Consider the following 25,350-nt stretch of genomic DNA (forward strand, 5'->3'; position numbering starts at 1 on the left):
TTACCTATTTCTATTTTGATTCCATTGTGGTCAGAAACTATACTCTCCATGATTTCAGTTTTTGAAATTTGCTTAGACTTGCTTTGTCCCTCAACATGTGGTCTATTTGAGTAATTTCCATGTGCACTTGAACAGAATGTATATTATACAGTTATTGGGGGGTAGAGTTTGAAATATGTCAATTAGTTAATGTAAGTTGATCATATTGCTTATTCTGTATTTTTGTTGACTTTTATTCTACTGAGGGACCTATGTTAAAATCTCAACTATGATTGGGGATATGCCTAATTTTTTATGGAGATATGCTGGTTTATCTTATTGATTTTACTAGCTTTAGGATTGTTAGAATGATCCTTTTATCATTATTCAATGTCCGTCCTTATCTCTATTGATATGGCTTGCCTTAAAGTATATTTATCTGATATTAATATATCTATACCAGCTTTTTTTTTTTTTGGCTAGTGTTTGTATGATATACCCCTTTTTATCTATTTACTTTTAATCTTTTTGTGTCCTATATTTAATGTTTCTCTGTTATAAACAACCTAAAGTTGGGTTCTGATTTTCATCCCACTTTGACTATCTTTTTAAAATTGGTCATATTTAGCCCTATTATATTAATATAATTCCTGATATTTCATTTTAAGTCTACCATTTTTAATGTATTTTCTGTTTTCCCTGTCCATCTAGTTTTTGTTTCTTTATTTCTCAGTTTTTGTCTTCTTTATTAATCATGTATTTTTTTATTATTTTATTTTTCCTTCTCTATGACCTTATTGATACGCGGTCTTCTATGATTCTTTTAGTGGTTATCCTGCTTTCCATTTTGAACTGCTTGATTATACTGCTTTGCAGGGAGTAGTTAAGGGCTCAAAGCACTCATCAGCTACTTGTGTATATCTTTGAAACTATGATAAGCGTGCTACATTGAGATAGAATTTAAGAGAGTTCTCTTTGTGTTCACTGTCAGCAGAGTGGGCTCTGGGACACCTGTGTTTTAGGTTTGTGTCACAAAATATGATCTTAAATAAATTACTTTCCTTATCTAGGCTTCAGTTTCTCTGTTTATAGCATGAGGGTGTTGACCAGTAAATTTTCCAGTAGCTTTTTTAGCTTTGATATTCTCTTATTCTAAAAGAGAGATATTATGGCTTGCTATTCTGCCTTATAAAAATCTGTGACACCCTATTTTGTCTTTAGTAGAAGATGGTATTTAAGGTGAGAGTTTCAGCCATTTTGACCAGCCAGAAGAAGCTAGAAGGGTAGAGGGCAATTTCTTCCTACCAAACAGCTGAGATGAGAATGGGATGCAACTTTACTGGCTGGGCACTACTTGTCCCAAAGCTGTTGCAGTAAGAGATGCTGGGACACCTGACAGAAGCTAGCAGAGGTGAGAATTCCTACCACATCAGTCAGTCTCCTGGGTCTCTGCCTGCAGGGTCTGTTGGAAGCAAGAGTGCCATGTGGCTGACAGGGTCTTGGTGCTTCAGCTGGTGTCAGACCTGAGCCTCTGAGGTGAGAGAGCCAAGTTCAGGACATTGGACCACCGGAGACCTCCCGGCCCCACATAATATCAATCGGCGAGAGCTCTCGCAGATATCTCCATTTCAACACTAAGACCCAGCTCCACTTAAGGACCAGCAAGCTCCAGTGCTGGACACCCCATGCCAAACAACTAGAAAGACAGGAACATGACCCCACCCATTAGCAGAGAGGCTGCTTAAACTCATAAGTTCACAGACACCCTAAAACACACTACCGGATATGTTCCTGCCCACCAGAAGGACAGGATCCAGCCTCATCCACCAGAACACAGGCACCAGTACCCTCCACCTGGCAGCCTACACAACCCACTGAACCAACCTTACCCACTGGGAGCAGACACCAAAAACAATGGGAACTACGAACCTGCAGCCTGTGAAAAGGAGACCCCAAACAGTAAGGTAAGCAAAATGAGAAGACAGAGAAATACGCAGCAGATGAAGGAGCAAGGTAAAAACCCACCAGCCAAAACAAATGAAGGGGAAATAGGCAGTCTACCTGAAAAAGAAATCAGAGTAATGATAGTAAAGATGATCCAAAATCTTGAAAACAGAATGGAGAAAATACAAGGAACTTTTAACAAGGATGTAGAAGAACTAAAGAGCAAACAAACAATGATGAACAACACAATAAATGAAATTAAAACTTCTCTAGAAGGAATCAATAGCAGAATAACTGAGGCAGAAGAACAGATAAGTGATAAAGCATTAGCCAGACTCAGAGACCTCTGGGACAACATTAAATGCACCAACATTCGAATTATAGAGGTCTCAGAAGAAGAAGAAAAAAAGGAAAGGGTTTGACAAAATATTTGAAGAGATTATAGTTGAAAACTTCCCTCACATGGGAAAAGAAATGGTCAATCAAGTCCAGGAGGCGCAGAGAATCCCATACAGGATAAATCCAAGGAGAAACACACCAAGACACATATTAAACTATGAAAAATTAAATACAGAGAAAAAATATTAAAAGCAGCAAGGGAAAAGCAACAAATAACATACAAGGGAATCCCCATAATGTTAACAGCTGATCTTTCAGCAGAAACACTGCAAGCCAGAAGGGAGTGGCAGGACACATTTAAAGTGATGAAAGGGAAAAACCTACAACCAAGATTGCTCTACCCAGCAAGGATCTCATTCAGATTCGAAGGAGAAATCAAAAGCTTTAGAGACAAGCAAAAGTTAAGAGAATTCAACACCAACAAACGAGCTGTACAACAAGTGCTAAAGGAACTTCTCTAGGTAGGAAACACAAGAGAAGGAAAAGACCTACAAAAACAAACCCAAAACAATTAAGAAAATGGTAATAGGAACATACATATTGATAAGTACCTTAAATGTAAATGGATTAAATACTCCATCCCAAAGACATACTGGCTGAATGGATACAAAAACGACCTGTATACATGCTGTCTACAAGAGACACACTTCGGACATAGGGACACATACAGACTGACAGTGAGGGGATGGAAAAAGATATTCCATGCAAATGGAAATCAAAAGAAAGCTGGAGTAGCAATTCTCATATCAGACAAAATAGACTTTAAAATAAAGACTATTACAAGAGACAAAGAAGGACACTACATAATGATCAAGGGATCAATCCAAGAAGAAGATATAACAATTGTAAATATTTATGCACCCAACATAGGAGCACCTCAATACATAAAGCACATTCTAACAGCCATAAAAGGGGGAATCGAAAGTAATACAATAATAGTAGGGGACTTTAACACCCCACTTTCACCAAAGGACAGATCACCAAAATGAAAATAAATAAAGAAACAGAGGCTTTGAACGACACAGTAGAAAATATGGACTTAATTGATATTTATAGGGCATTCCATCCAGAAAGAACAGAATATGCTTTCTTCTCAAGTGCTCATGGAACATTCTCCAGGATAGATCATATTCTGGGTCACAAATCAAGCCTCAGTAAATTTAAGAAAATTGAAATCATATCAAGTATCTTTTCCGACCACAATGGTATGAGACTAGATATCAATTACGGGAAAAAAACTGTAAAAAAATGCAAACACATGGAGGCTAAACAATCGCTACTAAATAACCAAGAGATCACTGAAGTAATAAAAGAGGAAATAAAAAAATAGCTAGAAACAAATGACAATGAGCACATGGCAACCCAAAACCTATGGGATGCAGCAAAAGCAGTTCTAAGAGGGAAGTTTATAGCAATACAATCCTACGTCAAGAAACAAGAAACATCTCAAATAAACAACCTAACCTTGCACCTAAAGCAATTAGAGAAAGAAGAACAAAAAAACCCCAAAGTTGGCAGAAGGAAAGAAATCATAAAGATCAGATCAGAAATAAATGAAAAAGAAATAAAGGAAACAATAGCAAAGATCAATAAAACTAAAAGCTGGTTCTTTGAGAAGATAAACAAAATTGATAAAACATTAGCCAGACTCATCAAGAAAAAAAGGAAGAAGACTCAAATCAACAGAATTAGAAATGAAAAAGGAGAAGTAACGACTGACATTGCCAAAATACAAAAGATCATGAGAGATTACTACAAGCAACTATGTGCCAATAAAATGGACAACCTGGAAAAAATGGACAAATTCTTAGAAAAGCACAACCTTCCAAAGCTGAACCAGGAAGAAACAGAAAATATGAACAGACCAATCACAAGTACTGAAATTGAGACTGTGACTAAAAATCGTCCAACAAACCAAAGCCCAGGACCAGATGGCTTCACAGGTGAATTCTATCAAACGTTTAGGGAAGAGCTAACACCTATCCTTCTCAAACCCTTCCAAAATATAGCAGAGGGAGGAACACTCCCAAAGTCATTCTATGAGGCCACCATCACCCTGATACCAAAACCAGACAAAGATGTCACAAAGAAAGAAAACTAAAGGCCAATATCACTGATGAACATAGATGCAAAACTCCTCAACAAAATACTAGGAAATGGAATCCAACAGCACATTAAAAGGATCATACACCATGATCAAGTGGGGTTTATCCCAGGAATGCAAGGATTCTTCAGTATATGCAAATCAATCAATATGATACACCATATTAACAAATTGAAGGATAAAAACCATATGATCATCTCAATAGATGCAGAAAAAGCTTCTGACAAATTCAACACCCATTTATGATAAAAACTCTCCAGAAAGTGGGCATAGAGGGAACCTACCTCAACATAATTAAGGCCATATATGACAAACCCACAGCCCACATCGTTCTCAATGGTGAAAAACTGAAACCATTTCCTCTAAGATCAGGAAAAAAACAAGGTTTCCCACTCTCACCACTATTATTCAACATAGTTTTGGAGGTTTTAGCCACAGCAATCAGAGAAGAAAAAGAAATAAAAGGAATCCAAACTGGAAAAGAAGAAGTCAAACTGTCAGTATTTGCAGATGACATGACACTATACATAGAGAATCCTAAAGATGCTACCAGAAAACTACTAGAGCTAATCAATGAATCTGGCAAAGTAGCAGGATACAAAATTAATGCCCAGAAATCCCTTGCATTCCTATATACTAACGCCGAAAGATCCGAAAGAGAAATTAAGGAAACACATTGACCATTGCAACAAAAAACCTAGGAAAAAACCTAGCTAAGGAGACAAAAGGCCTGTATGCAGAAAACTATAAGACACTGATGAAAGAAATTAAAGACGATAGAAACAGATGGAGAGATATACCATGTTCTTGCATTGGAAGAATCAACAGTGTGAAAATGAGTATACTACCCAAAGCAATCTACAAATTCAGTGCAGTCCCTATCAAACTACCAATGGCATTTTTCACAGAACTAGAGCAAAAAATTTCACAACTTGTATGGAAACACAAAAGACCCCAAATAGCCAAAGCAACCTTGAGAAAGAAACACGGAACTGGAGATACTGGCAGAAAAACAGAAATACAGATCAATGGAACAGGATAGAAAGACCAGAGATAAACCCACTCACCTATGGTCACGTTATCTTTGATAAAGAAGGCAAGAATATGCAATGGAGAAAAGGCAGCCTCTTCAATAAGTGGTGCTGGGAAAACTGGACAGGTACATGTAAAAGAATGAAATTAGAACACTTCCTAACACCATACAGAAAAATAAAGTCAGAATGGATTAAAGACCTAAATATAAGGCCAGACACTATAAGACTCTTAGAGGAAAACATAGGCAGAACACTCTATGACCTAAATCACAGCAAGATCCTTTTTGACCCACCTCCTAGAGAAATGGAAATAAAAACAAAAATAAACAATTGGGACCTAATGAAACTTAAAGGCTTTTGCACAGCAAAGGAGACCATAAACAAGGCGAAAAGACAACCCTCAGAATGGGAGAAAATATTTGCAAACGAAGCAACTGACAAAGGATTAATCTCCAAAATATACAAACAGCTCGCACAACTCAATATAAAAAAAACCCACACAAGCCAATCAAAAACTGTGCAGAAGACCTGAATAGACATTTCTCCAAAGAAGACATACAGATTGCCAAGAAACACATGAAAGGATGCTCATTGTCACTAATCATTAGAGAAATGCAAATCAGAACTACAATGAGGTATCACCTCACACCAGTCAGAATGGCCATCATCAAAAAATCTACAAACAGTAGGGCTTCCCTGGTCACGCAGTGGTTGAAATTCTGCCTGCCGATGCAGGGGACACGGGTTCGTGCCCCAGTCCAGGAGGATCTCACATGCCGTGAAGCGGCTGGGCCCGTGAGCCATGGCCGCTGAGCCTACACATCCGGAGCCTGTGTTCCGCAACGGGAGAGGCCACAGCGGTGAGAGGCCCGCGTACCGCAAAAAAAAAAAAAAAAAAAATCTACACACTGTAAATGCTTGAGAGGGTGTGGAGAAAAGGGAACCCTCTTGCACTGTTGGTAGGAATGTAAATTGATACAGTCATTATGGAGAACAGTATAGAGGTTCCTTAAAAAATCTAAAAATAGAACTACCATATGACCCAGTGATCCCCCTAGTGGGCATATACCCTGAGAAAACCATAATTCAAAAAGAGACATGCACCCCAATGTCCATTGCAGCACTGTTTACAGTAGCCAGGACATGGAAGCAACCTAAGTGTCCATCGACAGATGAATGGATAAAGAAGGTGTGGCACATATATACAATGGAATGTTACTCAACCATAGAAAGAAATGAAAGTGAGTTATTTGTAGTGAGGTGGATGGACCTAGAATGTGTCATACAGAGTGAAGTAAGTCAGAAAGAGTAGAACAAATGCCGTATGCTAACACATATATATGGAACCTAAAAAATAACTGTTTTTGATGAACCCAGGGGCAGGACAGGAACAAAGACACAGATGTAGAGAATGGACTTGAGGACACGGGGAGGGGGAAGGGTAAGGTGAGACAATGTGAGAGAGTGGCATGGACATATATACACTACCAAATGTAAAATAGATAGCTAGTGGGAAGCAGCTGCTTAGCACAGGGAGATCAGCTCGGTGCTTTTTGACTACCTAGAGGGGTGGGATAAGGGAGGGTGGGAGGGAGGCGCAAGAGGGAGTGGATATGGGGACATATGTATACCTATAGCTGATTCACTTTGTTATACAGCAGAAACTAACACAACATTGTAAAGCAATTATACTCCAATAAAGATGTTAAAAAAATACTGACATTCAAAATCCTTTATGAAGATTAGTTGCCCATGCCCCTATAAAAAGCCAAAATATTAATATGAAATTAATGGAAAAACCCCTAAACTATCTTTCAAAAAAGGAACTGGTAGAGAATGATTTTCTGTGATAAAATTATTTTGAAAAGTATATTGTAGTTCTACTTCTGCCATAAATGTGTAAGTGGTAGTAGACTCAATCTACTAATATAAACAAGAGATCTTGATCAGCTATATGTGGCAACTGTTTTAAGAAGTTAGAAATCAGGAAGCAGGAGACTATAATCTATGAGTGAAGAAAAACAAACTGAGCCCTAATTATCCTGGCTTTCTACCTGGTGGCATTTAGCAGAGCCTGATGCAAGGAGAACCAACCCAAGTACTATAAGGCAACCTCACTGACCTGAACAATCAGGGGTCAGAGTTTGGGGAAACTGCAGTGGCTATAATTTGCAGGGGGGATGCTGAGAGTGAAGAAAGCTGTACAGAGAAAGAACTCCACAAGTCTTATCAGGAGTCCTCTTGAGTTTTTGCTGAATACTAATACTACTGGGTTGGCCAAAAAGTTCTTTTGGGTTTTTCCGTAAGCTCTTATGGAAAACCCGAATGAACTTTTTGGCCAACCCAATACATGAATAGAGTATGACTACAAGAAGCTTGGCAAAGAACAACCACCTGGAAGAGAAAGACTAGTAACTGCAAAACTATCATGGTTCATACATTTTAGGGATACATTTAAGTTTCAACTTTCTCCAATGCAATGTCTTCATTAAACACCCAGGGCATTCAGTGGAGACCCAGAAAAGCCGTATCTGGAATAAGGATAATTAGCCCCAGAGTAAATGATACTCTATCCCCACCATAACAAAGCTTAAAAAAACCCTCAAAATGATCAGATGATCTGTGAGTAAATGAATACCCACCAGAAGAAAATTCATACTATTTAAAGGAAAAGAACAAATTCCAAACACTCAGCAATATAATATACTTGTTGCCCAATATACAATAAAATACTAGACATATGAAGAAGCAAAAATCAGTCAATAGAAAGAGACTAAGAAATTACACAGATAATATTAGAATTAGCAGATAATGACTTTAAAATTACCATATAGATATACTCAAGGATTGAAGGAAAATATTGAAGAGAGAAATGGAAACAATAAAATAAAAAATTTAAAAATCCAAGAAGTGAAAAATACAATATCTTAAAATTTAAAAAAGTACTTGAAGAATTTAAGTGCAAATAATTAGCTGTACATTAAAAGATTAGTTAAACTAAAGACAGGGTAATAGAAACCATCCAGACTGGAGCACAGAGAGAAAAAAGGCAGGGAAAAAAAAAATACACCATTAAGAACTAATGGTGTATCATGTGCAATTAGAGTACCTAGAGAGGATAGACCAGATTTATATATATATATTTTTAAGACAAAATGGCTGAAAAAATTCCAGATTTGTCAAAAATATAAATCTCTAGGTCCAAGAAGGATAAACACAAAGAAAAATGTATATCAAAGGACACCAAAATAAAATTGGTGAAAACTAATGTAAGAGAATCTTAAAAGTGGCCAAAGATACACTGTTTATAGTGGGACAAAGATAGAAATTATCCCTGACTTCACATCAGAAAAAATAAAAGTCAGAGACATTGCAATGGCATCTTTTGGAGTCCTAAAAGAAAAAAAATAACCTTGAATTCTATATTTATTAAAAATATTCTTCACCTGAATATTCACCTGAAGGTGAAATACAGACATTTCAGACAAACAAAGTTTGGAGAATTTACTGCCAGCAAGCTTTCTCTATGGAAAATTTTAATGAAATTTTGTCAGGCTAAAGGAAAATAATTCTAGATGAAAACTTAGGTTTTTAAAATGAAATGAAGAGTACTGAAAATGGTAAATCTGAAGGCATTTTCTAATACTTTCTAATAATTAATTTAGCTATAATTTGCTCGATAGCAAAAACAGTAACAATTTATTATGGAGTTTAAAACATGTAAAAGTAGTATGTATGACAACAATAGCACAAAAGATGGAGCATTTTTAAGTTTCTTACATTGTATCTGAAATGGTATATTACTTGATGATAGACTGTTGTAAGTTAAAGATACATATTATAAATTCTTGACCAACCAATAAGATAATGAAATAAAGAGGTATAACTGATAAACCAATAGAGGAGATAAATTAATTCTAAAAAGTTAAATTAATTAAAAGACAAGGAAATAGGATAAAAGGAACAAAGTACAGATGAAAAATATAGAAAAAATAGCAAAATGGTAGACTTAAACTCTATTAACAATAATTACATTAAATGTAAATGGACTAATTGTTCTAACTTTGAAAGGTAGAGATTATCAAATTGGATTAAAAACCAAGAATCAATTAATATACTGACTACAAGAAACACAGTAAATATAAAGATGTAGATAGGTTTGAAGTAAAAGGATGGGTGAAGATACACCATGCAAACACTAATGATAAGAAAGCTGGAGTGGTTATGTTAATATAAAAGTAGACTGCAGGAAAAGGAATATTACCCGAGATCAAAAAGTTATTTCATAATGATTAAAGAGCTAGGTCGTCAAGAAGACATAACGTTTCTAAATGTATATGCATCTAAAAACAGAGGCTCAAAATACATGAAGCAAAAGTTGACAGACTGAAAGAAAAAAAAGACAAGTCTCCCATCTAATTATTGTTGGAGATTTCAATACTCCTCTTTCAGAATTTGAAAAAAAAAAAAAGACAGAAAATCCATAAGAATATAGAAGACCTGAACAACATTATCCATCAGTTTGACCTAACTGACACTGATAGAGTACTACACTCAAAATTGCAGAATAGTTATTCATTTCAAGGGTGTATTCACATCTCACTAGATAAAGCATATGCTAGGCCACAAAACAAGTCTCAATAAACATAAAAGGACTGAAATTATGTAAAGTATATTCCTTGTTCTCAATGGAAATAAATTACAAATAGATAACAAAGGAAAATTTTAAAAATCCCAAATGTTTGGCCACTAAACCACATACATATAACTAAACCATATAACAAAGAAAAAGAACAAGGAAAATTGTAAAATATATTAAACTGAATGATAATGAAAACATAACCTAACAAAATATGTGGGATTAAATTAAAACAGTACTTTGAGGGAAATTCATAGCTTTCAATATTTATATTAAAAGTAATAAAGGATGAAAGTGACCTGTAGATTCAAGGCAAATCCAATAAAATCCAAGGTGTTTTTTTGGGGGGAGGTGGGCAAGCTGATTCTAAAATTCAAATGGAAATGCAAAGGACCAAGGATAGCCAAAGCAAATTTGAAATAGAAGAACAAACATGGAGGACTAATTCTATGTGATTGCAAGACTTACTATAAAGCTCAGTAATCAAAACAGTTTGGTATTGGTATAAGGATAATGAATTGATCAGTAAAACAGAACAGAGAATCCAGAAATAGACCTATTGCACACGAAATAACAGAATGGATCACAGATCTAAATATAAAACTAAAATATAAAGCTTCTAGAGGAAAATATAGAATACTTTGTGATCTTGGTGTAGGTAAAGATTTCTTAGATGAAAACACTAATCATAAAGAAAAAACCTTGATAATTGGATGATATCAAATTAAGAAACAATGGATCCTCAAAAGATACACTGTGAAAATAAAGAGGCATACTGCAGACTAGGTAAAAATATTCACAATGCATATAAATATATAAAAGATATGTATCTGTTTATATTCATAAATAACTTATGTATATGTAATAAATTATATATATATTATATATATAATTGTATAAATATGTAATTTATAAAGCATATATAAATATAAATAACTTAAAACTCGCTAAAAAGAAGACAAATGATTAAATATAAAAATGGGTAAAATATTTGAACAACACTTCACAAAAGTAGATATACACACAGTCAATAAGCACATGAAAGTATATTTTATTCTTTAGTCATTGAGGAAGTGTAAACGTAAGTTAAAACCACACTGAGACACCACTATACACTCACTAGAATGACTAAAATTAAAGTAGTAACGCTAAGAAGTGTTAATGAGGGTATAAAGCAACTAGACCCTCTTATGCATTGTTGGTGGAAGTGTAAAATGATGCAGCCCCTTCGGAAAACTTTTTGGCAGTTTCTTATAAAGTCAGGCCTATAATGACCCCACGTTTAGAAGAAATTCCTTTTTTAGAGGGAAAAAAGAGATGTATATTTATAAAAAGACTTATGAATGGATTTTCATAATAGCCCCAAAGTGGGAGAAACCCACATGTCCAAAAACAGATGAATGGATAAACAATTTGTGGTGTATTTATACAATGGAAGTCTACCCATTAACACAAAGGACCAAAGTACTAATACATGCTGCAACATGATTGAATCTCGAAATTTTTATGCTATTTGGAAGGATTCATATCCAAAAATACATACTGTATACTTTCATTTTTATAAAATTCAAGAGTAGGCAAAATTATTCTATAGCAATAGAAGTCAGATCGGTGGTTGCCTGGGTTAGGATTATGGATAAATGACTGAAAGGGAGCATACAATAACTTTTTGGAAATGTTCTATATTTTCTTTGTGGTGGCAGCTACATGAATGTGTAATTTGACAAAATTGATCAAATACATATTTAAGATGGGTGCATTTATTATATGATGTATATTAAATTATTTATCAATATAGTTAATAAAAAAGTAGTTCTGTCACTCCTTAACACACACACAGTGATCTTCTTTAGCATATTAAAGAATTTGTTTTAGTACTTACTATGTGCAGAGCTTAAGTAATATGGAAGAACACAAATTGATATTGGAAACATTCCCTGACCATCAAGGAACTTAATATTTAGTTAGGTAATATAGTATGAACTTGACCATATATCTAATCATATGGTGGTAAAACTGGTAAGTAATAGCAGTGGTAGATGTAAAAGAGTTATGAAATTGAGTTAATGAGTTGATACATGAAAAAAATGTAAAAAATACAGTGCCTGAGAGATAATGTGTGCTCAGCAAGTGCTACTTTGCTTTTCAGAGGATGAGAATTTATGCTTCAAGTGGTAAATCAGGGCATAATTGAGGAGGTGGTATTTAATGTAGGCAGCACAGAATAGGAAGGTTTTTCATAAGCATTAAGAAGTGGGGAGACATTAGTATCAGGAGGATGTCATGATCAAAGGTGTGGAAGTGAAAAAACACAAGACATGTACAGAAGAGGGAGGTATGTTTGGTGAATTCATTTGAACAGAATGAAGAGTTTCAGGTAGCAAAAGTAATAGGAAATGAATCACTAGGGCCAGATTATGGAGGACCCTTAAAACCAACTTGAGTATAACCTTATCTTAAATTGATCTCTTATGGATTGCCAATACATAAATAAAACATATAGGAAGGGATATTTTATCAGTAAAAACTTATTATTATTATTTTTTTTTTTTGCGGTACGCGGGCCTCTCACTGTTGTGGCCTCTCCCGCTGCGGAGCACAGGCTCCAGACGCGCAGGCTCAGCGGCCATGGCTCACGGGCCCAGCCGCTCCGCAGCATGTGGGACCTTCCCGGACCGGGGCACGAACCCGTGTCCCCTGCATCGGCAGGCGGACTCTCAACCACTGCGCCACCAGGGAAGCCCAAATCTTATTTTTAAATTTTTTTTAATAATTTTAAACATGAAGTCAACTGACCAGAACAATGAAGCTGTTTTGATGAACACGAAACTGAAATCGGGGCTTGTTGATCTTAGATGGGAGTTGTTGTTATTGTTTTTAATGACCTTAAGCTTCTACCTTATTTCTGCTGTATTTTCTTTTGGTTGCCTCATGTTCAGAAAATTCTAATTCAGATAGCTAAATAATTGTAAATATCAGTCCTATAGTATTTTACCTTAACATTGTTGCATATCTTTCAATATAGCAAGAGGCTTATTTCAAGGTTTGCATAATAAATGTTTTACTCTGGTAGTACAAGTTAATGCATTGGTGATTTTCAGTGTGTTAAACTTTGGAACATAACACGTTTGAATGTGTATGACAGTTTTTGTTTCAGTTTTCTTGTTGTTTAGGTTTTTTGGTAAGTTACAGCTGGCAGAAACCCAACTCAAATAGTGTAAGCAAAAACAGGAATATATTGGCTTACATTATGAAGAATCCCAGGAGCAGAATTTGGCTTTAGCTCTTTGGGGATGTAAGTATGCTAACATGATGTAAAGGTTGTTTTTTCCCTCTATCTTTTCCTATCCGCTCCTCTCTACTTTGCTTAGTATTTTTGGTTTCATTCATTCTTATTGCATACAGACTCTCTCCATGTGCCAGGGAGAATGTCCATGACGATTGATCCCTGGCCCACATACTTATAGCTTTCAACTTGAGCATAAGAGAGCCTTTCCAGATAGTTCCAGGAGAGAATTCTGACTGGGTCAAATTTCTCTGTGTGGCTGAGAGGAGCAGTAGGATGCAGACAGCAAAGCCCTGTGATTGACAACTCCATCAGGACAATAATGGCATTCAGCAGTATTTCCCCAAAGAAATCAAAAGAAGTACTGTAGGACACAGTGGGCACACAAAAATTATTGTTTTCACAGTTCTATAAAGTTTTTAAAAAGCAGTTAAATATGTATTTGAAAGAGTAAAAATGAAGTCAACCATTTGTAGAACCCAAAGAGCAGTGTCCCACGTCATATGGTTTGAATACCTTAGCCTTTGGCAATGGAGCAGCAGAAAATAGTGTCAGGCTGCACACTTACTTCTTGTACATGAAATAAAATATAATTTGGAAGGAATTACTTTTCGAGTTCAAGAGTATTTTTAAGCAGCATCTTAGCTATTCCTCAGTGGATGACTTCAGGAAAAGAAAGCTCTTAGTTCAAAACAGATAAGGCGTTATAGAAAATGAAATATGGAGGAACAGGAAGACTAGCGTAATGGAGTATGTATGGGAGAATTGGCTGTTGAACGCTATTTACTTTCACTGCAATACCTCGAATTTTTAGCACCCTTCTCTAAAGAACTAGAGTGCTTCACTTCATATCTGAAGCAATTAATAATAGATGTAATTATTCATTTTCTATTGTTGAATGCTGCATCGTAGAGACTAAAACTGATGTTCAAATAATGCTTTAAATAGTCATTTCAGTAAAACCAGCACTGAACTCGAGTCAGGGCTCTGTCGCCAACTGTTTGGCCTCGGGCAAGGCAAGTGACTTCCTTATCTTGACTCTGTTTCCTCATTTCTGAAATGGGGTTTTGGTCTTAGTGATCACTGAAGTCTCAGCTACAGCAGGAGGCTGTGAGCCTCTGATTTACCTGCTGGATATTTCCCTCTCTTTCCATATTGGCATTGGTAGGTAGCAGTTGTACTTTGATAGATATGGGAGAGGAATTTGGTTTTGAATGATCCTTCTGATATTGTCTTAGGTGTTAAGCAGCTTTGGAAAGCAGATGAAAGAGATACCTCTTACCTGCACATATAGAACAATGTGACTTCCATGAATGTATGTTAAATGCCAATTTTAAGGGGTCCCTATAAAAATTATCAGACTTTGGTAGATCAAAACAGTGCAAAGAGAGAATATTGCACCCAGTGTGATGATGTCTATATGTGTATTTCCTGCAGCTTTCAAATGTGGGGTTTTCTCTCCCTCATGAACATGTCAAAATCTTGCATCTAACAGTTCTAATGACATTTTCAATAGCTCCCATTGACACACACACACACAGACACTCACAGTATATTATCTAGTAAAGTGGTTGTGGAATTAACATTTTTCCTGGAAGGAATATATCTGATTTAATGACCAAATCGTTTTAAAGCAGCACAACAGAATTTCACAGGAACTAAATCTATTTCTTCACACCGATCATGCGTGTTTTACTGAAGCATTGAGTCATTAGCATGTTTATAATGGTTCTAATTTAGCACAACATTTTCTGAATTTTATCCTTGAGTCAGTTACAAATTGTTCATATTGAATAAACAAAGGAAACAGATTGCATTTTATACTTAGTAATTTATCTGAAAGAAGAGGGGAGGGTTAATTGTTTGAAAGTTTTGGTCTGTTTGGGGAAGTGAGCCTACTTTTTCATTGCTAGGCATAAATGCCATTTCTCATCTTTTTGGGGATGGGGGGAGGCTATGGAGGAGTAAAATGAAAAATTAAGATCAGGACAAGTTTGGCCACTCCCAGAGGGGAGTGTGGAGCAAAAGGGGAGCTGGCACGAGATTATCCAAAACAGTTGGTGCATTCCTTAATGATCAAGTGCTTGAGAAGTCCAGCTCTTCCTGGCAGAGCATCTGTGTTGATGTTTATATCATTGCCCTGCTGTATGGGAAAGGCATGCTTTCTCTTGCTGCTTAGCTAAAAATAGGATGGAATATAGCATTGTATGAGATATTTTAAGAAAGCAAAAACATTTAAGAGGTTAAAGGTTTGGCTTTTGGATCAAAAAAGATCAGTGATATAACCCGTGGTGTTCCTTGAAGACTGAATTTTATCTAGAGTTTGTCAGTGATTCGAACTCTTGGTTAGGCAAGTTATTCTAGGTTCATTTGGTGTGGTCTGAAAAACCCACTCTACTGTCTTTTCTGTCAGCTTCCCAGCATGAAGAGCAGGATTGAAAACAGCCTCTATTTATACCGCCTTGTTCGTATTTGGAAAATCAGTTGTTTCATTGGAGAGAGGGAGAGAGAGAGAGAATGAGAGCATGAGCAGTCGTCAGGGAGTGTGCTTTGTACGTTATAGTGACTTCAAAATAAAACTGGCACATTTTTGTGTCTAATTATTTTTAGTGAGCTTGGAGGGTTTTAATTAAAATTTAAGAGTGCTCTTCAAGCTCTCCAAGCTCCAATTTTATCCCACTGTATTGTGGAGCACTCGTCACTGTGGAAAAATGTACAGTAACTGGCATGTGCATCTCTGTTTCCTAATGAAAAATGTGAGATTGATGATCAGCAGGGATATAAATATATATTGTCAGAATTAGTTGTAAACCAAGGTCAAGGATACTTTTAATAAGTTATCATTGTTTGGATACATAAAAAATTTATTGCTTCTGAAATTTATGATTCCTGTGGTAAAAATAAAAGGGGTTGCTTTAATATTTTCTTAAAAAAGTTAATAAAACAGTAGGATCTGTATACAGGGGGAGCAGTCGTTGTTTCTCACTAAGGTATTTTAAAGTTATTTTCTATGTCATGTTTCTAATGTTTCAGCATTTCTAACTTTATCACTTTGAGGTAAGGGGAATAATGATAAGTGTTTACTCACAGGTAAATTGTTTTAAAGTACGATAAAAAATTTTTCCCATTATCCTTTCCCATTCCCCCATGATTTAATTTTAATGATGATTTCTTTATTTACTCTCTTTGACCCTTTATTTTGCTCAGAATAGTAGTTAACACTGCTGCAGCTTTGTTTAACTAGGAATAATTTTCAATTGTTCCTAAAATATCATCATATAGATTAGGAAATAAATATCTCACATACTCTCACTTCAAATTTCCCTTGTACTGTAAAAATTAATTATTAGCACGATAAAGCATTCCTGACTTACCTGGCCTGAAACCTAGGTATTTAGGAAACCTAGGTATTTAGGAAGCAGAAACATTGCTTTGCAATCCATTATGATATCTTTCCTTTTTTCCTTAGAAAAAGGTTATTGAAATAGAAAAACTTAAATTTGCAGAGGAAAAGGAAAAACAAAAGCTATGCAATTGAGAATTAATTTATAACATATCAGAACCCTTTACATCCTTGATTAAAAATAAGCAAGAATTGAAGTGCAACTCGATTTTTCAGTCCTGTTTTTATCACACTATTTACAAAAATTAGACAAGATAAATATAATAAACCCTCATATTTCATTGAATATGTATTGGTTTATGGACACTAATTCTTTCAAAGTAAGAGGAATTAATTTTGGCATTTTCCACTTTATACTGAAGTGTTATGGCTTACATTCATTTTTAATATCTACATATTACCGTGACACATACTGTAATATTGTGATACTATAATTTCCAAAAGGTATGTAGTTTCTTCCTGTTTAGCTGAAAACAACTCAGTCAAAATACTAAAATTTGAGTAGTCAAACTCAGATAATAAAATATACTGTATATCTTTTCATTGTTTTGAGGACTGTGGCATATTTATCTGTGTAGAGTTATCCAAGAATATCCGGGTGACGTTTAGTTCTTTTTTTCCATTTGGAATCCTGCATAAGTACTGAATTGAAACATGGGCTTACTCTTTGCGTGGACATAAGGCAAACTGGACTTCTTTACTTATCTTGACCTCTTTAATTTTTGCATTTGTGCATGATCAGAAAGGGGCAAAGTCTGATATGATGAATCGCCTCTGTAAAGCTAGTGTTCTGTTAATGTAGTTGACGTATGTGGCACAGGAGGATGAATACCGTTCATTTTTACCCTTACCTGGATATTGTTTTGAGTGGGAAATTTGAAAATATAAAATTTCACTTTTAACTTTAGCATATATTTCCTCATTTCAAGTCAGAAACGTCTTGGTAGAGGCAGTAGTATCCTCTGCATATGTAGCATTTTAGTACATCTTGTGGTACTGCATCTTCTGGTCTTTTTCCCTCACCTTACTTGTTTCACATTACAGTGTGGGTTGTGTTTAGTACTAATTGTGGTATGTATGCCCTTAGAGGTCTGGCAGACAGATAATTAGGTGAAAAAGCTCAGTTTTTCAAGAGACCTTCTCACAGTTTTGAATATTCCTGGAATCTCCCAGAATTGAGATTAAATGCTGATAAAGTTGTATGTAGTGACATTTATTGTCCTGTAGATAAAGGCAATCAGTGATTGTTACTAAATATTTTCATGGGCTATAAATATAGACTTGCAAAGCCTGCTTTATGTTTTTCCCCTCAGTGTCTTCTACTGAAATGGGAACTCATATAGCTAGATTAACTCAGCATTATGGTGAGAATTAATTTTCTAATAGGAATGTGAAATGTTTTGAATTTATTAACCATTTTATTAATGATTAGCTTTTATGTAAAGCTGTGTCTTCAAACTTATTTGATAAATGTTTGAAGTGTATATTCTTGTTGTCCATATAGTTCTGTTTTTCTCCCATGAAGTTTCAGCATTCTTTTTCTGGAGCTCTAAAAGATTTCAGGTCTATTAATAGAAATGAGAGACATATTTTAGCCTGTTTTACATTTAGTGTGTATCTAATCCTAGTTTATGAACTTGCTGTGAATTTTGGATCATTACTAGTCAATTGGGATTTTTGTCTTGACCATTATAATATGTGCACTCAACTCAAATTTTAACCAAACAAGTTATGCTTTAGCGTTCATATCAGTGATTATCAGTTTAGTACAATGTTATAACATGTATGAAAAGGTTAAAAAAAAGTAACAAAACTGAGTAAGGTAGGAAGTTGAAGACATTTTGTTGATTATTCTTATACATGGTCTAATGTTATATCCAGAAATTTAGACCTGATTTGAGAAAAAGTAATCTCTGATAGGCATGGCTTTGAAGATTTTGCTCCTTAACTCTCAAATTAGTATTATCTTTTCTATGACTTTAGCATAAAAACAAAATATGTGTGGAACGAAGTATACACCTTGTTTCTGAATTTAAAATAGAAGTAACAAGAGAACGTTTTGAAAATTAAATACAAACTGAACATACGCATATGCATATAGGCCCTATTAGCAGGTCACTCAGAATCCAGTTTTTAATCACAGTGGTAGGTCACTTGTTGAAGCCTACGAAAATAATTAATAGGAAAGACTGGAAGGAAAGAAGGAGGAAAGGAAAGAAGGGAAGAAGTAAGGGAAGGAGCAGGGAGCTTTCACTTAATAGAATCAAGCTGACTTCTATTTAGAAAGAACTTTAGCTTCTGTGATAGAGAGCTAATATGGTTGTTCTTCATCAGCGATTTCCCAACATACTGATCTGGATTCTATCCATTCCTTGATTGATTGATCATGTCACGAACAAACGTTAATTGTTTTCACCAATACTTTCTAACCATGCAGTGGTCCCCTCATCTCTTACCCGGGGCTCACTGTCTTCTTTTTAAAGCTTATCTAGTTTCTAAAACCCTTCAGATCCATCTTGACCTTACTGTCATTCTGAAAAATTCAAGGAGGATTTAGAAGTTGGAGAAAAAATGAAAGGGAAAATGCTAAAGAGATAGGTACTGATATGGGAGAGAAAAGGCATTTGGAATTGAAGTAATTATTTTAAATATAATTTTAAAAAGGAGTTATCAGAATTTTGACACTTGGAATGTTAAAGTTTAACGGGAGTATTCTTTGCACTGAGGATTGAGTATTTAAATCTGCTTTCCCTTTTGGAAACATGGCCTGTTTGTTAAGATTTGAGGCTTAAAAGATACACGTAAATAGTTGTAAGCAGTAGCTCCAGTTGCAAATCCATCTGAACAGAGAGAAAAAAATAACTCATTGATAAAAATTTGCTAATTATTAGAACATTCTAAAATTTAAACTTCTGTAAACTTTATGAATCTTAATAGAAACAAGTGTAATCTAGTATGCTATTTAGAAATGCTATTTAGAAATGCAATAGGTCAAGCAGCGTTTAAATAAGGATTTTCTTGAAAAGATCATGCGTCTCTTTTTATATAAGAGAAAAGTTTTAACTGTTTTCATTACTGGGGGACAGAGGACATCATGACTTTATTTTCTTTGCATTTTACTCTAAATGGGTATTTTACAAAAGTTGCCGTATGTTTATTTCTTTTTTAAGGACTAAGTAGTTACAGGTCGATTGGTCTCTTCTCCTTTGAAGATTTATCATTCTTCCTTGAATAGCACATGAATTTTGCTTGGACTTAAAAAACATCACCTGGTTTGAAAGGAATAATATCTAAACTTAAGCTTGTATGAAAAAGCCCCTTGTTCTGTCCAATTGGTCTAAGAAGTGATAAATGCTGGCTGAATATTAATTAACTATAGTTATAATACCAAGATAAGATTATTGAGCATTATCTTTCTTTTTCGTGGGAATAGTTTAAATAATCTTCCAGCCAAAAAAATTTTAGTTATGGTATTTTGTAGTAGATAACGGAATATAATTGCCTGTATCCTAGGGTTAAAACAGCAACAACAAAAAATAGCTTTAATCATTTATTTTTGAATAACAGAATTTCTCCATAAACTCCACAGCCTTCTGTATTTGTAATATTTTAATACTAATCAAATACATGTATAATAGTTTTAATACTTACTTTTTTATTTTAATAGATTCCTCCTGCATGGAAAAACTACTTTCGAAAGATTGGAAGGAAAAAATGGAAAGATTAAATACCAGTGAACTTCTCGGAGAAATTAAAGGTACAATATACAGAATATCAAACATATCAATGTAGAAATATTATTTTGTTCCACAACACATTTGCTTATCTTCTGTGCCCTAACATTAAATTCTTACCTCTAATATTTGTTTATATCTGAGAGGGTAAATGTATAGTGTGTTCCTGAACTTTATTCTTTTGTGATGTTTATAGAACGAAAGTTTTGCCCTTTCTTTTTTAGTCTATAAACATATAACTTATAGGATAAACTACTTCATTAGTTTACTGAACAAAAAGTATGAAAAAGATAAAAGGTTATGTCAAAGATGAACAAATTAAGTTAAAGATAAACAAATTAAGTTAAAGATAATTTTAATCCTTCCTTTTGAAATCATAATAATAGCTTAATTGATGAATCCAAATCACTGATTTGAATTTCTTCTGATCAAAAAGGGTCAGCTGTAGTAACTGTCAAAAAGGATTTTATAGAATGTGCTGTTTATGGTTTATGGCTGGATTCTGAGGCCTGTTTACCTGTTCAAATCCTGGCTCTGTCACTTACTAGATGAGTGATTTTGGGCAAGTCACTGAAGCTTTCTATGTTTTGAATTCCTTGTATCTAAACTGAGGATAATAAAAATACCTACTTCATAGGCTCATTAAGAGAATTAGTATATGTAAAGCTTTTAAAACTGCCTGGCACTTAAGAAAGTCCTCATGAGGGAAAGCTGTGGTTGTTATTAACTGCCCATAGGATTGTAGGTTGATTAATCTCAATCAGATTTCACCGGACTTAACATTTCATGATCTCCAACCCGGATGAGAATGAGCATCCTTATTTTTAAAGATAAGTGATTGACGTTATTATTTTGAAACATGTTAAGAAGTCGGCAGTCCCAATCCATTACAGAATTAAGCTGCCCTATCAGTTAAGAAGCTATACTTTTTGCCCAATTCTCTCTTGTTGATTCCTTTGTGGAGATGAAGTGCTGTATCACTAGCTTTTGGTATCATGAATAGAATCCATTGTCATTAATTAATTTTTTCAGTTGTCCCTTACAGACAGTCATCACTCTGACTTGACCTGACAACTTGGGAACTTAATTACATTAGTTTTCTGAATTTATCAAATGACTTCAGGTGAATATTCCCATGGATAATTCCTCATTTAAGATGAACATTTCACGATAACTATCTGATGAAAATTTTATTTTGAATTTATTACAGAAAACTGCTTAGTGTTCAGGCATGTTATGTTCAACTCAAATGAAGAGAAAAGGGAGTCATATCTTTTCCAAGAAATAATTAATAACTCATTCTATTAACTAATGCAGTATCAAAATCAAGTGGAAATTGGATATTATTTTGAATTACACTGCTTCTGTTTTGTACTCATAAAGGCCATTTGCTATTTTGGAAAAAAAAAAAGAAACTCAACTTAAAACTGACGGGTAGAAAGAAAGTCATTAGTGACATATTCTTTATCCAGCTGCAATAACATGGTGTGTGCTACTTTGCACGTCATTCTGTGTTTTCTTCCCTTTCCAAAGTCATTGGTTTTATGACAGTGAGAACAGAAATGGTTTATGCAAAGGCAAGCTTTTGCCAGCGTGAATGATGGGGGTCTTGCTTTCTCTCAGTAATGTGGAAGCTAACATTTTATTATGTTATGATTCAGCATCGAGTTTTTATGCTTTGGGTTATCTTTCCCCCTCCCACTTTCTATCTTTATTTTTGATTCTAAAAATGCAAAAACTGTACTAGTTTTATATAATCAAAATATATAAATCTCAAAAGTGAAACATGCAAAATTAGGCTTTTCAAATTCTTTTTCTTTTCTGGATTCTGTATGTGAAATGTAAACTTTCATTTGTGTACTACCCTCAGTTTTATGGACATAGAAGATAAGATTCTTACTAAATTTTTCATCTTGATTTACTCTATGTAAGTGTCTCTTTTTACATCTTAATATCTTGTCACCATAAACATTATACACAAAGTATACCAATAATATAAAAAATTGAAAAAAAATTAGTTAAAGTAGTGTTCAAATAGTTTGATTCAGCCACTGCTGAAACTCAACATACATTTTTGTTGTAGGCAAGATCAGATCAGTTATTAGCCACCAAAATTAGTTATAATTATTCTGAAATTTTAGGGTAATCTAAATACTATCTCCAAGAAAAACGTACTAGGGGAATTCCCTGGTGGTCCAGTGGTTAGGGCTCCACATTTCCACTGCAGGGGGCACCGGTGCAATCCCTGGTCAGGGAACTAAGATGCTGCATGCCGTGCAGTGCGGCCAAAAAATAAATTAAAAGAAAAGAAAAGAAAAACATACTACAGTGGGTTATCAGGATTCAGTATATCTCAAGCGTGTGTATTTATATATCTCATTATTTTTCCCTCATTACAAAATTCATATACATTTATTGTAAAAAGTATATAAACACACCCAAAGGAAAATATAATTGCCTTTTCATTCTACCTGTATTATAGTATATATCCTTTCCATTTTAATTTATGCATAAAAAATTTTTCCCTTAAAATTGGAATCATCCTTTTACTATTCATTTGTAATCTATTTTTCCCACTTAATGATATATTGTGAATTTCCCTGATTAGGTCATCTTCTAAACTATTATTCTTATTTGCAGAAAATATTGCATAAAGTGAGGTTCTTATAATTTAACTGAGTCTTTTATTCAATATTTAAGTTGTTTTTATTGTTTGTCATTATAAAGAAAACCTTGAACATGGGTAACTTTTTAATACTTTTCCATGTCAATTAGTGGTTATCTTCTTACGATATATTTCTAAAAAGTGAAATTACTGGGTCAAAGAAGGTGTTCTTTTTAAAAAAGGCTTTTGATTCACATTGCCCTTCAGGTATAGTGTTCTGTGCTCTCACCAGCAGTATCTGCGAGTATTCCCTTGCCCTCAGTAGCAAGTATTATTATTTTAAACATTTCTTGCCAGTTTGATAAGGGAATATAACATATTATTGCTGACTTAATTTGAATTCTTTGGATTTTTATTGAGAATGAAGAGTTTTACATGAATTTATTTGTATTAAATGTCTCTTCCTTTGTGAATTGTCTGTTTATGTTGTTTGCCCATTTTTCCTTTAAAGGATTTGTCTAGTTTTTATGGTTTTTAAGGCTCTTATTGTATATTTTAATGGTATTAGCCTTTATTTGTCATATATGTATATTTTGTCATTTTCTTTACTTTATGGTTTTGTTGTTAAATCTTTGCCTCCCTTTTGTAATGCTCTTTTTTTTTTCTTTTTTTTTCTGTTTGGGGTTTGTTTAGAAAGGCTTCTCCCAGTCTAAAATTATATAATATTCTACTATATTTTCTTCCAGTTCTTTGACTATTTTTTTATACACTTAAGTCTTTGATTCATCTTGAATATATTTTGAGTATAATTTCAACCAGAGATATAACTTAATTTTTTTCTCAAGTTAACCAAATATCTCTGTATCATTTATTAAGTAACCCATCGTATCCCATCTGACTTGAAATAACATCTTTTATTACATACTGATTACATATTTGGAGCCATTTCTCAGTTTTTGGCTCTATTCCATTTATCTTTCTACCTAGACTTTTACAGTGCTAGGTTATATTAATCACTGTAGCTTTATAGTATCTTTGAAAAGTATTGCAAGACCTCATTCATAATTATTCTTTAAGGTGTTTGTATACTTCTCTAAAGTTTATCTTAGATTTATATGTTGTTAATTAAAATTGCAAAGTGATTTTTTAAAAAAGATTATAAAACTATGGGATAACAAATCTTTTTAGCATTGAATCTTTCCATTCCAAATAACTTACTCAATTCTTTTCTGTCCCTCAACAATGTTTTGTTTTTTATATACAGATTCTGCACCTTTCCTTTGATGTTTCCTTTATAATATTTAATATTTTTACTTGCTCTTATGAATGAGATATTTTTCATACTACTATATTTTTGTTACTATATTTGGGGGTGTTAGTAAATTTTGCTGATTCATTTTATAACTTCCCTTTTTGTCAGACTTATTAGCTCTAGTCATATTTCAGCTGATATGTTTTCTCCTCTTTTTTAGCAGTTATTTGTTCCTTTTTTTCACCCCTTCTTTTAATACGCTACCTAGAATATCAAGAATAATATTAAATAATACAGGTGATAGCAGATATTTTTATTTAGTTTTTAATTTATGGAATTGTCTTTAATATTTTACTATAAGTATTATACTGACTGTTGATTTAATGATTTTTATCATTAAAAATCATGCTAGTCCACTTTATTAGGAGTTTCTATGAGAAATTGCATTTTAGTTTATGGCGTGTCTTATTGGTTTTTGTTTTTCAAATTTACTGATGAAATAAACCCTAATTAGTCATGGTGTAGTCTTGTTTTAATGTACTGCATAATTTTATTTGCTTACCTTACAGTTATTTTTGCACCTGTATTTGTAAATGAGATTAGTTTGTGTTTTTCTTTATTTGTACTATCTTTGTTAAATTTTAGTGCCAGAGTTCATGGAATTGGAAAGCTTTTCCTCCTTTTTTGTGGAGGAAGGCTATGTAAAACTATTGAATAGACAACATCTTATTAATAAGTGGGAATCTTTTTTTATATTCTTTTTGTGTCCTTTGCCTGAAGTGGGTCTCTTGAAGGCAACATATTGTAGGCTCTTGGTTGTTTTTTTTTAATCCTATCTGCCACTCTGTCTTTTGATTGGAGCATCTGGTCCATTGACATTTAAGGTAATTATTGACAGATATGTATTTGTTGCCAGATAACTGAATCACTTTGCTGTATATCAGAAATTAATCAAACAATGTAAATCAACT

General features: G+C 34.1%; 1 protein-coding gene across 22 annotated transcripts in view; it reads left to right on the forward strand.

Annotated features, from left to right (window-relative positions):
- Positions 1 to 25,350, forward strand: part of SOX6 (SRY-box transcription factor 6) — a 620,530-nt gene that overhangs the window by 331,167 nt on the left and 264,013 nt on the right. For all 22 annotated transcript variants that reach the window (XM_089915099.1, XM_089915100.1, XM_089915104.1 and 19 more), the window contains one exon: positions 20,456 to 20,545. In XM_089915099.1, the coding sequence (XP_089771225.1) occupies positions 20,456 to 20,545 (90 nt within the window). The remainder of the gene's footprint in view (positions 1 to 20,455; positions 20,546 to 25,350) is intronic.

The sequence above is a fragment of the Delphinapterus leucas genome, chromosome 7, assembly GCF_059928025.1.
Source record: "Delphinapterus leucas isolate spDelLeu-1000000601 "Yukka" chromosome 7, BTC_Dleu_Yukka2, whole genome shotgun sequence".
In the NCBI taxonomy this organism is placed as follows: Eukaryota; Metazoa; Chordata; class Mammalia; order Artiodactyla; family Monodontidae; genus Delphinapterus; species Delphinapterus leucas.